A 16,315-nucleotide genomic window follows, 5' to 3' on the forward strand; every position below is an offset into this window, starting at 1 on the left:
GTTCGCACAGCGAGGGCAAGTGCAGGAGCCACACTGGGCACCAGGGATCTCACTACCCCAGTAGGGCACCATAATGCAGGTGTGCGACCCAGAAGTCGGCAGGTCTGCGCTGGCAGCTCTGAGGGTGGAGAACCTGGGGGACACCCGGGAAGAGCGCTGACATTCCTGCGGCTAAAGCGGGGACAAGGGCAGAGTCAACAGGGTACTTGAAGTGCTCCCACCCCGCCTACCACACACCGCAGCTCAGAAATGGGTCTGGAAGCCTCCCATTCCAACAAAAGAGGAATAGACCTAGCCCCTGTCAGGGCTGTGACAAACACAAAACAAAAAGGAGGCCCCACTCAACATCGAGGGCAGGCTCTGATCACCACGACACCAGCCACAGCCCCAATCAAAGGGATAACAGGCAACACACTTGGAAGAAAGATATGACAACCGTACATACTAAAAACAGACTTTGCAACAAAATTAGCAGAGGCGCACATTCTACACAGGAATGCATCCTCTTTAAAAACAAAACAAAACACACAAAAACGGCCCTTCAAGACCACAGTAGATAACTGATACTCCATAAGCCACGGTGAGAGAGACAGAAGTCAAGTGAAGAAGCAGAGGAAGCACTCCCAATTAAAAGAGCAAGAGAAATCCCCTCAAAGAACAACCAATGAAATAGGCTCGACAGTCTACTAGATCATGACTTCAAAAAGAGAGTGATCAGAGCTCTGAGGGAAGTGAGAAAGACTACAGATAAAAATGCAGAATACTACCAAGAGGAAATAAAACTATAAAAGAGAGCCAATTAAAAACAGAAAACTCAATGGCTGAGATAAAAGCCAAGCTAAAAGTAGTCAAAAGCAGACTAGATAACGCAGAGGAGCAGATAAGTGACTTAGAAGACAGGATAACAGAAGTCACCCGATCAGAACAACAGACAGAAAAGCAAGTGAAAACTAATGAGAGCAATACAAGGGGCCTGGGGGATAATACAAAGCACCCCAACCTACGCATGACAGGGGTCCCAGAAGGAGAAGGAAGGCAAAGGGGATTGAAAGGTATTTGAAGAAATCATGACTGAGAACTTCCCAAACCTAAAGAGGGAATCAGATATCCAAGTGCAGGAAGCCCAGAGGGTCCCTAACAAGAAGAACCCAAACAGACCTACACCAAGACATATTTTAATTAAGACGGCCAAGGTTAAAGATAAAGGAATGATTCTAAAGGCAGCAAGAGAAAAAGGAAGAGTTCGTTACGAGGGAACCCCCATAAGGCTCTCAGCTGATTTCCCTACACAAACATTGCAGGCCAGAAGGGAGTGGCAAGACACATTCAAAGTTCTGAATGAGAAAAGCTGCACCCTAGGATGCTCTATCCAGCAAGGGTATCCTTTAGAGTAGAAGGAGAGAGAAGGAATTTCCCAGACAAGCAAAAAGTAGAAGAATTCAGGAATACTAAACCTATGCTAAATGAAATATTGAAAGGTCTACTCTAAATAGAAAAGATGCAGGACGCTACAGAAAGGGGAAAACCATGACTGCACAGTAGTAACATAAGAACAAGTGTTAACAAGCACTTCCTAGCAGTGCCTTGGGAGTTTTCTTTCATAACTAGGTAAATCTTTAATCATTTGTGTTTGTAGACCTTCCTTTAAGGAGACGCTGAACACTCGTATGCACTACGAGAAATACCAGTTTGTTCTTCATAAGGAACTGTCAGGGCAAGCTATTGTTACCTTCCCACCCCCCGCCCCTCCCTCGACACATAATTGCTTGATTAGGGGGTCGGCTGCAACTGGCAAAGAATGAAGAGGGAAACTTGAAGTTAAAAGCAGTTGATGAATCAAACTTCATCTGAATTAGACTGTGAAGACCCAAAAAGTAAGCCTAGAAGAAATGTGCAGCATGAGTGGCCTATACCCCAAAACCCAGGGCAGATTTTTTCATGGTTTCTCAATAATCAGCAATAACCTGGCCTTTCCTAACCTCTCCTGGCCCCACCGCCTCAGACTTGCTTGTTCTTATCTCTCCAGCTTTATTTTGTTTCTTCCTTTGACGGACTGCTTTAAGTATGCAGGTGAGACAGTTGTGGGAGCACCCTTTGATGTCTCTTATCTTTCTCCAAAGGTCAACATCCTCCAATCCTCACTTCACAGAACACAAGCTGGGTGAATCCTACCCTGAAAACACCTCAGGATTCTCCCTCCTCCCAGGCTAAGTGGGCAGTCCTCTTTTTATCTCCATAATGCTCAGCGCATGGGTCTACTGAAGCATATCATGATGCTAAGACTTTGTTTAAATCTGCTTTTCACACTAGAATATGAGTCCCTTCTGGACGGGGGCTCAAATTGTACATACTTTCCCCGACTTTGTTTTTTTTTTATTTCCTCTTGACTTAGCCTAGAATCTAGCACATATTTGGTTTTTGATAAAGAGATGTTAAGGCAAAGAAGTCAAAGAAGAGAAAGTCAAGCTTAACATCAGATGGGAGAAACCTGGTAACTGGGTTCCACCCAAACCTGACACTTCCTGGGGTGCAGTCTTTTCCTCACACCTTGAGGCACATACTTTAGCATCCAAGCTGGTCTTAAAGGTGAGTGCTTTGTACTCAGTATGTGACAGGTGTTTTCAACAAATGACTGCCCCTTCTTATTTGCCCACATCCCAAACTGCAGGATCAAAAAGATGGTTGATGACCTTCTCTGAGCTAGCTGTTACCCCTTCTTTTACTTCTTTCCCAGGCAACTGCCTATTCTCTTTTGAAGTTCATGCTTTCTTCTATACCACGCATTACAGCCCCTTTCTGCCATCACCTACTGACCTCTTGGTCACTCTTTATTCATGACTTCTCCTTCACGGTGTTCCCAAACTGTCTCCTTGTATGAAAGTGGTTCAATTTCTTACACAGAAGATCTTCACTTCTACTCAGGCCACAAGCAACACAAATGATCATTTACTGGACACAAATGCACAAGCCCTCTAACATCTTATTCAACTCCAGTATCCCACCATTTGACCAACCCTTTCTCTCTACACCTTACTGTTACTACACTTGTTTTCTGCCTTCACTGAACCATCAGCACCAACCTCTTCTATGTGCAACCTCTACTTGATACCTCCCATGACCTGCCCTGAAACATCGTCTTTTCTTCAGTTGTTTATCATCCGGTGTAATTTCTAGGCTGTTCATCATCTCAGTGTTTTTCCTCTGTCCTTCTCTTATTTTTCAATGTTTCTATTCAGTGTTTATATTGGAACTGACACATTATTGCAGATGTGAGCTAACTAGGAGAGAGCAGTATAAGGAGCTCTCTCTTGATCTTAGTAAAATGCTTCTGATATAGAGACCAAAATTACATTAGAATGGTTTGGAGGAAATAACGACTTCTGCTATGCTCAAACCAAATTTGCCTTCATCTTAATGGCCTTGAAAAGCTATCAGACCAGGTCTCATCTACCTAGAGTTCCTAATTGATTTCGAACCTTACTTTGTGATATTTCAACTTACAGGCATGTTGTTAGTGAATAGTAACAATCTGAATCTTGATTATGTAACACAATGTAAGCATTTTCTCCTGGGCTTAACGTCATTTACAAATCTGAGAGGTACACTTCATTCATTTTCATTTGTGTGATTTAAACATTTTGAAAATATTTGGTCCAAGGACAGAAACTTTGTGGATGACCACTTCAAGGGCAGAATATTTATCAGTGTGATCTGAATATTCTTCTAGCTCCATACATCTCAAACTGAAGGTAAGGGAAGCCCTGGTGATAAGTGTAGAAGAACTCAAACTACAGAATACATTCTTCTAATATAGTCTAATAAAGTCTCATATAATAATGAGACTTTAATATATTTACAATATTTTTTTAAATCTGAAGCCAGAGTGTTCACCATCTTCTGTTTTTAGGAGTCCTCTGGGGAAACTATTCGAATGACATCACATCAATTTATTTAGGCTTTTTAATGTCCTCTCATAAGGATTTCATAAGAAAATCTGTCAAGCACTACATAAAACTCAACATACACTAAATCGATTTATGACATCCTATCTAAAAAATTATTAAGTAGGACTTAGTTTGAAAGTGTTTGCTCTTAAGGAAGTTCTATTATCTTATTTGAAGTTCCCCAAACCATATATTGAATAACATATTCTACACTTTACCCAAATATGAATTTTAGTGTGTTAAACTCTGCTTGTCAGAATCTTTTTTCCTTCCTTTTGAAAACTGGGACACTATACCAATGTCTTGCACTCCGGTCTTCCTCCCAAGTATTTCTCTAGTATTCTTAAATTATAATATTGTGATCATACCTACTGGCTTATTTACTGCTCTGGGCAATTATTTTTCAGGCCTCATTTTAGAGCAGTAAGGCATACTCCGACCACCTCCAAACCCCTGCTCCTTCTAAACCACTGGTTTACTTTTAATGACATATTCTAGTATTTCCAGTCTGAAGACATTTTTTCCTCAGTGGAGAAAACAGAAGCAAAAAGATGTGAACATTTCTATTTTCTCTCCATTAACAGCCAAGCTAACATTAACCAAGCAGTAAGTGGCCACTTCCTTCTTGCTTCATATGTTGCTAAAAACTCTGTTTCTATCTAAAAGGTGTCTTTAACATTTACTTCGCAACTTCAGCTAACCCTGGATTTTAGTCTTCCTGGCACTAACTTCAAGATTGGGGGAACTCATTTTTGTTCTTTCTAAAGCTTACTGCCCTTTCTATGTACACTGAAGTATGTAACAGCCCAGAGATCGCTACGTGGGCTCACTGTACCCGCTTCTCCTCTGTTGTATTGACTACTGTGATTTTATAGTTGGGTTTCTACTTTTAGAGCTCACTCAAGTCATATTTTCATACATTATTTTCTGAGTTTTTTTTTTAATTGTACCCTGCTGATAAGATACGTCTGGTCATTTTTATTTGCATCGCTTTTATGGACTCCAAGTTGTAAGGGTTAATTCCTCAAGGGGATGCCCTACTCTAAAATTTCAGTAAGTATTTTCCTAGTTGTTGTTGTTTTTTTTTTTAACTTCAATGAGATAAAATATTCACCAAGGTAAACCTCTATAACAAATGCTCTGCTTTTAGTGGAATATTTTAAATTCAAGAGCCCTGCATTTAGACTCTTCATTGTATAAATCTTCACATACAAAAGTTTCTATCAGTTTTCCTTTTACATATTGAACATGTAGTCAAATTCTATTACATATATTAATAGGGAAGTTCATATGTAATAAATACTCAAAGAAAAAGTCACTGTTCTGTTTTCTTCTATCTGTGGGTTTGAGAGGAGTAATGAAGATGGTAGGAGTGGTGCTTCCAGCCCATCCTGAATTCATCAGAAAGGTATGCGAATATAAAGACAAACAAAATATTTGTTCCCTGATTTCAAGGAACTCATTAATTGAACCAGGACTGTGCAGTTAGGCGAATATGCTTTAAAATACTGCGTAGTGACTTTCTGCTTTGCCCATCTGTACATTTCCTGCTATCTCTTTTGTTAGAAGCAGCCTTTTAACACATCATAATTTTCTAAATCAAAGTTCTTCCACATTTTTCTCCATTTAAAATTCAATCATTTCCACATCAGTTAGACTCGTGAGCAATTAATATGAAAAGATGGGTCATTAGAAGCATAAAATGTTAATCTTATTTATGCTTCAGAGTGGCTTACGTAGACCATTGCCTTCTCCCTAATTACATTGAAACCTACAAATATTTACAGAGGTGGGTATGATGAGGGAAAGAGAGATAGGTGAGCTTATGATGCCTCGTCCTGGAGGGAACTTATTCTAAAAGAGCTTAAAATCTAGCAGGAACGTTCTATGGGCAATAATCCTGGAGCCAGATGCCTAATACACACTGCTCATTACAATGGTAGTAAGTATGAAGAAAAAGCTGGATAAATGGTAATTTATCTAAAAAATTCAAAGCTGACTAAAGATAGGGAAGCTGTCGAGTCATCGTTCAAGAAATCTGCAAAATCAACTCATCTATTTAGTATCATTGGGAATGAACTAGTTCTCCTAGGGTTATTTTTTCACACTGAACATCTCTGAGAACTAAAATGTTTTCGATATTGAATGTTTTGAAGAAATAGGTTTGTAAAATATATCATACATTTCTTTTCACTTTTGAAATTGACCATGACTTTCATCTTTGTTGATATCGCAGGTATACTGTTTAAATATTAACTAACATGCTGGCAATATACTACAGTGATACCCTCAGAAACTGTTTTACGATGTAGAGCTGTTTTACAGGGTAATCTCTGTTTTGATGGGATATTTGAATTAGTGTATTTGATTTCTTCTTTCTTGTCTCTTGCCTATTTAAAGAGCACTTCTTATGGAGCTCAATTCTTGTCCATGTGCCTGCCTTTGTTATATCTCCTTCAAATTGATATACTGAGATATCCAGTGCAAAGAGAAATAAAACCAAAAAAGATCCTGATAGGATTTTCCTTAAGAAAAAGAAATAGGCTCCAGATGAATATTAAAAGGGAATTCTTATGAGCAAGCTGCAAGGACTTGGTGGATTTTATTTTGCTGCTCAGATACTCTATTCATTTACTTTCACATTCTTTGTTGTATTCTGAATAGCAAAGGTTTCAGCTACATCTCATCTGAGTTTATAGCACTACAGTAGTTTTTGGACTTCTAAGTTTTTTCTGTTTGTTTGTTTTGTTTTGTTTTCTTTTGGTGCAGCTCTTCAAACCAGAAATTAATCTTTAAAAGAAAAAAAAAATTCTATGTCCTTGTTAAGCCAGTAAAGTCAAACATATTTATTAGCTTAATGCTTTAGAGTTTGGCATTAAACAGTATCAATCACAAATTCTACCATGAGAAATGTTATCAATCTACTTGCTGAAAAGAAAATAACCTTTACTTATTATATTTTTATTAAACAAGGATATATTTCACTGTAAATGAGGTCAAAATGATCAAAGATGGATTCTTAGCACTCTCCCCATCAGATTTGTGAAATTGCTAGCGGAGATGAGTTCAGAAAACGAAAACGTGTGATTCTGAATGCAATGCCACTGGAAAAGCTCTCTCCACAATTGCCCAACAAAGCATCCTTGAAGAAATATCCTGGCACTTAGAACATACCTCCACATTCTGAGCAAATGGATCCTCTGGATCACACAACGTTGAAGATATCCGATGGTTGCCACGGAAACATCGCTGACTTATATTCTGGGGGACTGGAAATGTCTGTCCAATAATCGTTAACCTTCCAATTGACCGTCTTACAAGTTCCTGTACATCCAGATCATTTATTTCCTGTAAGATAAGATAAGAAACGGAAGAATTAGAAATGCTTTATTTAATACAGGAACAGAAACACAAAACTATCAATGAGTTATCTGGAAATGCTAAGGGATCCTGTTACTGTAATACATTTGTTTAATGCTTAGCCCACATCCAAATGAAAACAACAACACACATTCATTAAATTAATCAACTCATTTGTAGTTGCTGTCTCTACTTCAAATTATATACATTATGTATATAATTAATTAATACTTAAATAATTTGAAACACAGCAATTGACTTAAATATACTTTATCAATAATAAGTTTATAGTATATTGAAAACTTCAGAAAAAAATGTGTTGTATAAACATTGGGAAAAGTCAGAAAGTAAGTTGCTTTTATGCTTAATCATTCGTTAATGGATTTCAAAGTACCTTGAGTATCTAGGAAGATAGTTGCAATGTAAGAGTAATATATATCGTTCTTAGGAATGAAAAATTGGGTTCCTAAATGAGATTGGTAGAGAGGAAAAGAGAGATGTTATTTTCAAAGAACTTTTCCTAATGATTTCTTTGAACTATTGATGTTAATTCATACATTTCTCTTGGTAAGGAATAGACAAAACACAGTGCTCACTAACTGCTGAATAATTAACTTAGTATACAATTGTGGTCTTAACATAAAGATGAAAAATTATGTTGATTAATATAGTGTGAGCTCCAGTGCTCTTTATACAAACCAATACTATTTTGCATGTGAGCATTTGTGAAGCTCAAAGAAAAGCAATTTCTGTTCCCTTTTCCCCACCAACTCCTAACTCCAGGCTTCAATTTTAGGATTTGACTCAATCATAAATGAAGAAGTAATAAAAATAAAATATTATTTTTACAACATACACCTGTTCTAATTGAACACTGTTCTAATTGGAATTTGTCAGAATAGAAGTGATCAGAATAAATTTAATTTTAATGCAGTCTTTTACTTAGGCCGTTTGTGCTTCAAAGTGCCCATTTGGAACCTTTTAAACCAATGAAGTCTTTACAATTAATATATCATTGGTTTCAATACATTCTTATGGCAACAGAAATAAAAGATTTGACACAAGAGACATTTTGGACTGGAGTGAGCCATTTCTCAGTTTTGTTTCAAAGACTTATAATAGAGTAATGGAAGAGAAAGAGATGATTTACAAGTGTATTACTTTCTCCATTTCCTTACTAGGCTAATCACATATTATTCTTTCTTATAGCACATAGTAGCTTTAAAATTCATCCTTTATTTATAATCTTTATGAAATATAGATTTTTCTGAAAACAAAATAACACCTGCCATCAGCTATATCTAGTGTAATATCCTGGATTTCCAGTCGATTAATCCTTAAGGTACCATAAAAAATGATTTTCATCAGTTTAAAATGCCGTCTTTTTCCTTTAGTGTGTGTCATTTCAGTGGCCACCAAAATTTCTGCCTGGCACAAAGCAGGTCACTTTTTAAATTCTCTGTCATCTACTCAGAGTAAAATTAGTGTTCTGTCAACTCCATTTTAAGCCTGAACTTTAACCAGAAAACTTTTAAAGTTAATTAATATTGCTATTCAATTATCTTTACATTTAAAAAAATTTCATACTGTGCAGACAGGAATTTCATTTAAAAGGACAATGAAAAAATTAACTTTTCTCATAACCTTGACTAAGTCGTGTTGTATATGTGGTCTTTTTTTCTTTAGCAGTAGATTTATCAACATTTTGTCGAAGAGCATCATTTCTACATGTTCCACTCATGGTGAACTACAAATCAGAATATTAGAACAAAAACTTACATTTATTAAGTCCTTACTATATATTAAGCAAAATGCTAAGTACATAACCTATTATCTTATTTACTGCTAAAAATTACATTCTGATTCAGATACTATTATTCTCACTGATAAATAAACAGGAGATTCCAAGCCCTTCATTCAAAATATTCTCTATTCATAGTATGAATTCATAAATGTCATCACAAGAGACATTCTCTGAAATAATTATACAAGAAATCCATTTTTACTTACAGGAATTATTTAGATTAATATTCATGAATGATAGGAATTAAAACTCTAAAGATATATTATTCCAGCATTTAATAGCCTGATGACTCTACAAGGAGTGATAAAGTCATCTATCATGAGCTAAAGTCTTTAAGAGGACTATTTTTAAACCCACAAAAGGGGATGGTTAACTTTTACAGGTTCTAAAAGCAGAAGTTCTCAGGTGTCTAAGCGACTAAACTATATCTGAGAAAATGTCAATTTGAATTGAGGATATTTTGCCTATTATTATTTGGGAAAGGAAAAAGAAAGTAATTTTCTGGGAGGAAAGAATCTGCCATTCTGAATGAAGTTAACAGTCTGTCACAAAAAATTCACTTGCAGTCTTAGTTTTGACACCTGATCTCAAAAATCGTTTGATAGTGATACGAAAACTTGATTAGGCAGCTGCCTTATATTTACAGAACTGCGTTTTCAAAAGGTGCATTTCAAGAGTAGTAGATGCAATGTTATATAAACACTAAAAGCCAAGGGAATCCTTAATCTATCAAGAGATATTTTACATGAAAAAGAAATCCATAAGTAAACTTCTGTATTAAAACATGGAACTATTGTATAATCTACTGGAATCTATACTGTTCTAATGCTCGGAACTTTAAAAATGTTTAAACCATCTGATTTTTTAAAATAACCACGTGAAGAACAAGTTCGCCACTCACTCTCGCAAACCGCCCATACTACCCAAATGTGCTCATCTCTATAAACACATAGACATTTCCTTTATTTGCAAGAATTTAAAGAAGCTAAATTATAAAATTATTTTTTTTGTGTTATTTTTGGACTAAGTGTATTTATGAAATAAGAACTGATAGTGCAATACAAATGAACAAATACATTTTAGTGTACCTAACTTTTCTCAATTTTTCTTCTTTAGCGACCAAGGCATACAGTCTTTTTTCCCCAAAATAACTTACATGAATAATCAAAAATTATTAAGAATCAAATCAATAAATCCAAGAGAAGATTCTTGTTCACTTTGCTGTGCCAGTTTAATGTAGGATGGACTTTGAACTGTGTAAGAGACAAGAAAGAGGAAAGCTAAAATATTTGGTAGGGATACAACTCCATCCAGAAACAGCCACTTCCCAGAACAAATCTTTTAGGAAAACTGGATCACTCCTGAAACCTTGTAGGGTATCAGCTTTAGGCTTAAGTTAATAGAATTCTGGTGAAGGAAAGACTCTCAAAATCCGTTAGATCAGATGCCAATCTATACTATATAAACTATTTCAGAGAAGGGGCCCCTTCCTCCTTTTCCTGTTCTTTTATTTCTTAAAATGTTACAAAGTTCCTGGCTCCTAGTAGATACTCATTAAATATTGATAAATTCAAAAAAAAAAATGAATGATAAATTAAAAAAAAAAAATGAAGACTTTACCCAACCACCTTCTAAAGACAGATGCCTACAACTGTAAGTACAGGCACTGGGATGCTTTAATAACTTGATCTATTCGAAACAAAGCAAATTTTAGTAATGATATTAAGCAGTGTACTATGTGGTGGCATTTAAAAAGATTATGCTTTCTGTTGGTATTGTTTTGCTGATACGTCTATATTCTTCATGTTTTTGCAAAGACGATCCTTTGATGCTTCCATCAAGTTTAATGTTAATGCGAAATAACTTATACAAATATTATGAAACGTGAAACACCACCAGCTGTAGACTGTAGGAACAGGAAGAGGAGCAGAATGGCAGCTTTCTGCTTGACATATTCATTACACACTTAGGCTTTTCAAATCTCAAAAGAACAATAAGAAGAACTTCTCCTTAACGGCACAATTCAGTAGTGATTAACAGAAAATAATGGCTTAAACTATTTAAATAAGAAGTCAGGGCACCAAAGGTCAGGCTGAGTATCAACAGCTAATAGAAGGGTGCACATAGCATTATGCTGCTTGCAGCTCTAAACAGTGCATAGCTTCCTATCTGAATGTCTAACTTTTGTAAAACTTAAATAAAGTGCTAGGCCATCTGCTTCAGGACCCTGAAGGGATGACAGTACTTATGTGCAAAGGCTGTTCTGTGCTGCAGCCACTGATTGCAGGAAGAAGATAAATAGCATTACCAACTACTAACAGATGATTGATTACACCATATGAGCTAGCACGGCCTCTCATTATTACAGCACACTTGATGCAAATGAAAAAAATACATTGTTTTCAAGTTTCAACATCAATTTGTACCATGATGCACAATGCCAACTTTGATTTATAGTTTCTCTTTGAGAAACTGTTGGTGCCATAAGATTAAATAAATGTTTGCAAGCCATTCTAAAATTAGCAACAAAACAGTAGCTACACAAACCAAACTAGACACATTTGTGATTCCCATGTTCAGTCAAAATGGGCATCTGCATGTTGTTGGGTTTTGTGGTTGTTGATCCTTTTAGAGTCTATCTTCCTAGCAAATTTGAGAAATCCTTGTTTCTTCTTTTATGGAGACTAGGGTAAATTATGATTCATCCATTATAAACAGGACTGTAAATGAAATAAAGATAGCGAGACTCAAGTTTCCTTTGGAGAGAATGAGGTGACTGAATGGAATCACATGGAAGAAAGGGTGCTGACCACACACATATTGAAGGATGGTCTTTGTTCGGGATGAAAATACAGAAAATATGCTTCATCTCTGTGAGTTGTAACCTAGCTTAGAAAATATAATGACCAATGTAAACAGTGTGTGTTGTGAACATCAAATTTTTCAAAGGTTAAGCAGTACTGACTTGCCGTCCTGCTAAAACGACATCTCTGCTCAAGGACTAGCAAGGAGGGCTGTGGGTAAAACAGAGATAAGAGTTCCAGTAATGGTAAAGGGAAGTTACAGTTATGACAGTTTACAGTAGAAAACCCAAGTGTGAAGGGGAGAAAAGAACTGAGGTCTTCTATACTGTCTTCTACACTTCTAGCATTTATTGAGTTATTTGCTGGTTAGATTGCTGTGTTTGTGTGGATGTTTTCTTTGCAAAATGGTGGCCCAAATTATGGAATGTCCATTTAGAGACATCATTTGCCCTTCTAATATTTTATGAAATAAAATTTAGTAAGTTCAACAAAAGGAGTCATAATATTTAGTAAATATATATTAAAATACAACTGTATTATTCTTTCCAAGATAATCATCATCAATGAAACACATGCTAGTTTGCTCAGTCAGATTTCCTCTCTATAATATGAAGAAGCGATTTCTTCCACAGTACAAACTGACACACAAGCATGAGACAGATGGCCACTGGTATCCTGGAAAGCTCTCTTTACCTGGGTTCATACTTTTAATATTCAGGTATAGTGCTAGAGGTTAAATTAAATATGGAAAAAAGTTAATTCAGGGGTCCCTTCTGCAATCTTGCCAAAGAATAGAAAGGAATGGGCACCTCCATTTATACATTATAGGTATTAATAGGCTTGATTAATCCATGTCTCTAAGGAGGCAAGAAATCACTTTTTTCCCCTACTCAGCTCTATTGATGCAAACAAGTAAAATGGCTCCAGCTTGTTTTACAACAGAAAAACCTGTGTGGTCTATTCGCCATCAGCAGGTGGGGAATAAAAACAAGGTGAGACAAAAACAGGAATTCGGAGTCTCTATTCCAAAAAACAGTAACCTAGAAAATAATAAGCTAAAGACAAAAAGTAACAAGATATGGCTCCTGTAAGATTGAAATTTAGGTAGCAGAAATTTCAAAAATATAATCTGTAAGGAAAATTATTGAAGCAAAAGAAAATGAAGCAAGAACAATCAAAGCTTTAGGCTGGAAAGGACTAAAAGGTTTTACATTCCATTATCACCTCTTCATAGTTGTGTAATATTTGGCAAACTGTTTAATGTATTTGAATCTTAGATTCCTTGCAGAAAAATAGAAATGAAAACACCTCATTTGAAAAGTTATTATGAAGGTTTGTTAAGTTTCCCTTTTCCTTTTACTCTATCTTGATATCTAGTCATTCGAGATGGAAACTTGAGTGGTATTAGAACATTAAAGTTATTAAAAACTTTATTGAAAAGCAGATCTCACATACACACATTATCTTTGGGGATCTCAGAAAAACACATCCTAATGGGACATAAGAAATTCACTGACAAATCATGTAGACCTAAAGTTCGGCAGACCAACAACAGATTTGCAAGATGTCTCCAGTGCCTTTACATTGCATGAAAAAGAGCCAACAAGGGAGCTAAAACTCCATCAGTGACGTGTGGTGCAGGAGAAACCACTTGAACTGAGAACCGGTTTTACTTTTCTGTGTACGAAGAGACAAATCATGCGCTTTTCATGGCCCTTATTCCCTCATTACTTCATAAGAATATTTAGCATTCAACAAAATAATGTGTGAGAAAGTGATCTGTGAGCTTCCCCCTGCTCTGCTCATTACTGCAGCACTATTCATTGCCTTTTGTCAGGACTGTGTTACGCATACTGGACAGTATTTCACTTAATTTTTATCGTGAACTTGTAAAGTAACTGTTACTATACATACAAACAAAACAACCTGAGGCACAGGATGATTATACTATATTTCCATAGTAACACGGCTAACCAGTTGTGTAGCCAGGATGGAGCCTATCTGGCTAATTGCAAAACCAGTATTCTTGCCCAAAATGCTGTTCTGTTCCTTAGACAAAACTTGTTATTCTATCATTCAATATTTAGTATCTGTTGATAAATAATACATAAAATTTGTATTCATAAGAGATAGATATGTTGAATCCTAGGTCTCGTTGAGAACAGATTCGCATGGTCTCATTATTTATCCCTGACTGATTTCTCACTGTCCTCTCCAATTCTGACTGGCAGGTGCTAATAGAATAATTTGTTTCAGAGGGCTCTCATATTGTAATAGTGTATTTTTATCTTATGTATGGTCCTTAGAAAATTCAAAAAACTTTCACAAGGGACTTGACAAGTGGGTGAATTTTAAAACAATTGTATTGCTTTGTGAAAAGAAAAACAATCTGCTCTTCTTTACTCATATTCATGTGCTGAACTATTTAATCCTTGTGTAAAGGGGGGTGGATATAAAAGTTCTAGAAACAACAGTAAAATATAAATGGAACATAAGCACTCCACTGGGAGGAATTCACTGTGCTGACAAAGAAGAGTGTACTTTTCATAAAGATGATCTCCCGAAGTAGGCAGTGTGTGCCAACGGAAAAGGCTAAAAGATGCTCAGTGGGGAATTCGTTCTCCATTTATTTCATTCATGCAAAGCCCTTTATAATTTAAAAAAAAAAAACTATACTTTTTCTATTTTTATCTAACAGCATCCACTCAGTAAGCTGAAAGTTTACTTTGTGTTCTGTCTCTTAGTAGAAATTCAAGGCCCTAGGAATCCTGTGACTATACATATGAAAACAGGACCCAGAGTTAACAGCAAGGTTTAGTTTACTTTACCTCATTGATAATGATCCAGTGACAGTCAAAAGCAACCAAATTCGTCTCCACAACCTGGAAGAGAAAAGAACCCAGTTATCAGTCAGCATTAATTGTGGAAAACAAACCAAACTAAATAGATATACTTGCCAAATGGCAAAAAATGTATACTACATGTTAGAAAGGTCTGTGTTACCCAACTGAAGATGGAAACCATTAGTAAAACACTGTGGAAGCACGTGTTCATCTTGTAAATGCGCTGTAGACTTGCTAATTAAGTTTGAAAATATAATCAAAAGCCTAGAAAAACAAAGGCTTCAATTGAAAAAAATATATAAATAACACTTCAGTGATTTAACTTAGAGTTCCAATCATATTTCCTACTCCAAATAAACTTTGATGACCTTCTATTATCTACCTAAGAAACATCTAAGTACATATTCCTCCATAATCTGGCTCTAACTTAACATTATTATCATCTACATCCCTGTGTATGTGTTTGTTATTGTCTTGACAAAGTAAAATGCTCTATGTTCTGAAAAGTTTTGTGCAAGTGTATTCTAAGGAGACAATCATAAAATTACCTGAATGTAAAGACTAAAAGCAATAAACATTTATACTAGAACATGTTATAGGTGGGTAATTTCAGTAGCTTTTAGACCACTAGTAACATGAACATAAAGAAAACTTATGTTAAAAGAAAAGTGAACTACTTGTAGGCAACAATCTTGTCTGGATAGCTATGGATAAATTGATTTGAAATGATCCTCAGCTAAGGACCTAAAAGTGACCCTCCTCTGTGTGTGTGTGTCTCTGCGTGTGTATAGTAGAGGTAACTTTTTTTTAATCAAGGTTTCTATTCTATCCAGTTTTCATACATATACTAAGACACGTTTTATAAATCATGCCATGGAGCAAATAGATATATAATAGGTTAAACTGATTTGAAAGAGATTACTCCGTTATTTTCAGCAACAATATCTGCAGATTAGGTTTTAATTGAAGATACCTCCTAATAGCTAGCAAGGAATTGTTATAAAGTGTAAATTACTTTTGAGGGTTATTCTTTGAGGGTATTCTGAGAAATACCTACTGAAAGATGCACTGAATTATGAAAAATACACATGGAAATGTATTTTTACGTGATTCAACACTTTCTTAAAGTATATAATTATTTGCAGAATTCAAAAAAAATTTGGTATACACTTTATACCATTTCCATATACATCATATAGATTCCTAGGACCTTACTAATGTGTATATACAATACAGTCTCATAGAAGGGAGGATATGTTATCTATTTTTGAGTTATATCATTATTACCATTTTTTGAACAAATGCTCAACTTCTAAGTGAAACTCAATGTAGAAAATATGACTCATGCAGTTTTCAGCTTTTTCAGTTTTAGCTAAAAAAAAAAATTACTTTATACCAGTCATGACACCCTTTATTTCTAATTTTATAATTATTTTTCTTTAATCATCTTAGACAAATCATCAGTAATTTATTAGCAACAAAACTGTTACAAAAACAAATGAGAACACCATAAGAATTCAATGGAATACAAACTAGACTCACATATAAGAAAAGTAGTTC

At 35.6% G+C, this 16,315-nt stretch overlaps 1 protein-coding gene across 9 annotated transcripts in view; it reads right to left on the bottom strand.

Annotated features, from left to right (window-relative positions):
* LOC105062796 (uncharacterized) overlaps positions 1 to 16,315 on the bottom strand; it is a 94,042-nt gene that overhangs the window by 44,661 nt on the left and 33,066 nt on the right. For 8 of the 9 annotated variants that reach the window (XR_012501499.1, XM_074350049.1, XM_074350047.1 and 5 more), the window contains 2 exons: positions 14,741 to 14,794; positions 7,119 to 7,292 (listed from right to left, as the gene is read on the bottom strand). Coding sequence is in view for 8 of the 9 variants with exons in the window: in XM_074350049.1 (XP_074206150.1) it covers positions 7,119 to 7,292; positions 14,741 to 14,794 (228 nt within the window). In the remaining variant the exon portion in view is untranslated. Of the gene's footprint in view, positions 1 to 7,118; positions 7,293 to 14,740; positions 14,795 to 16,315 lie in introns of those variants that run through there. The other variant, XM_074350050.1, reaches the window with a different exon arrangement.

This window comes from Camelus bactrianus, chromosome 22 (genome assembly GCF_048773025.1).
Source record: "Camelus bactrianus isolate YW-2024 breed Bactrian camel chromosome 22, ASM4877302v1, whole genome shotgun sequence".
NCBI lineage: Eukaryota > Metazoa > Chordata > Mammalia > Artiodactyla > Camelidae > Camelus > Camelus bactrianus.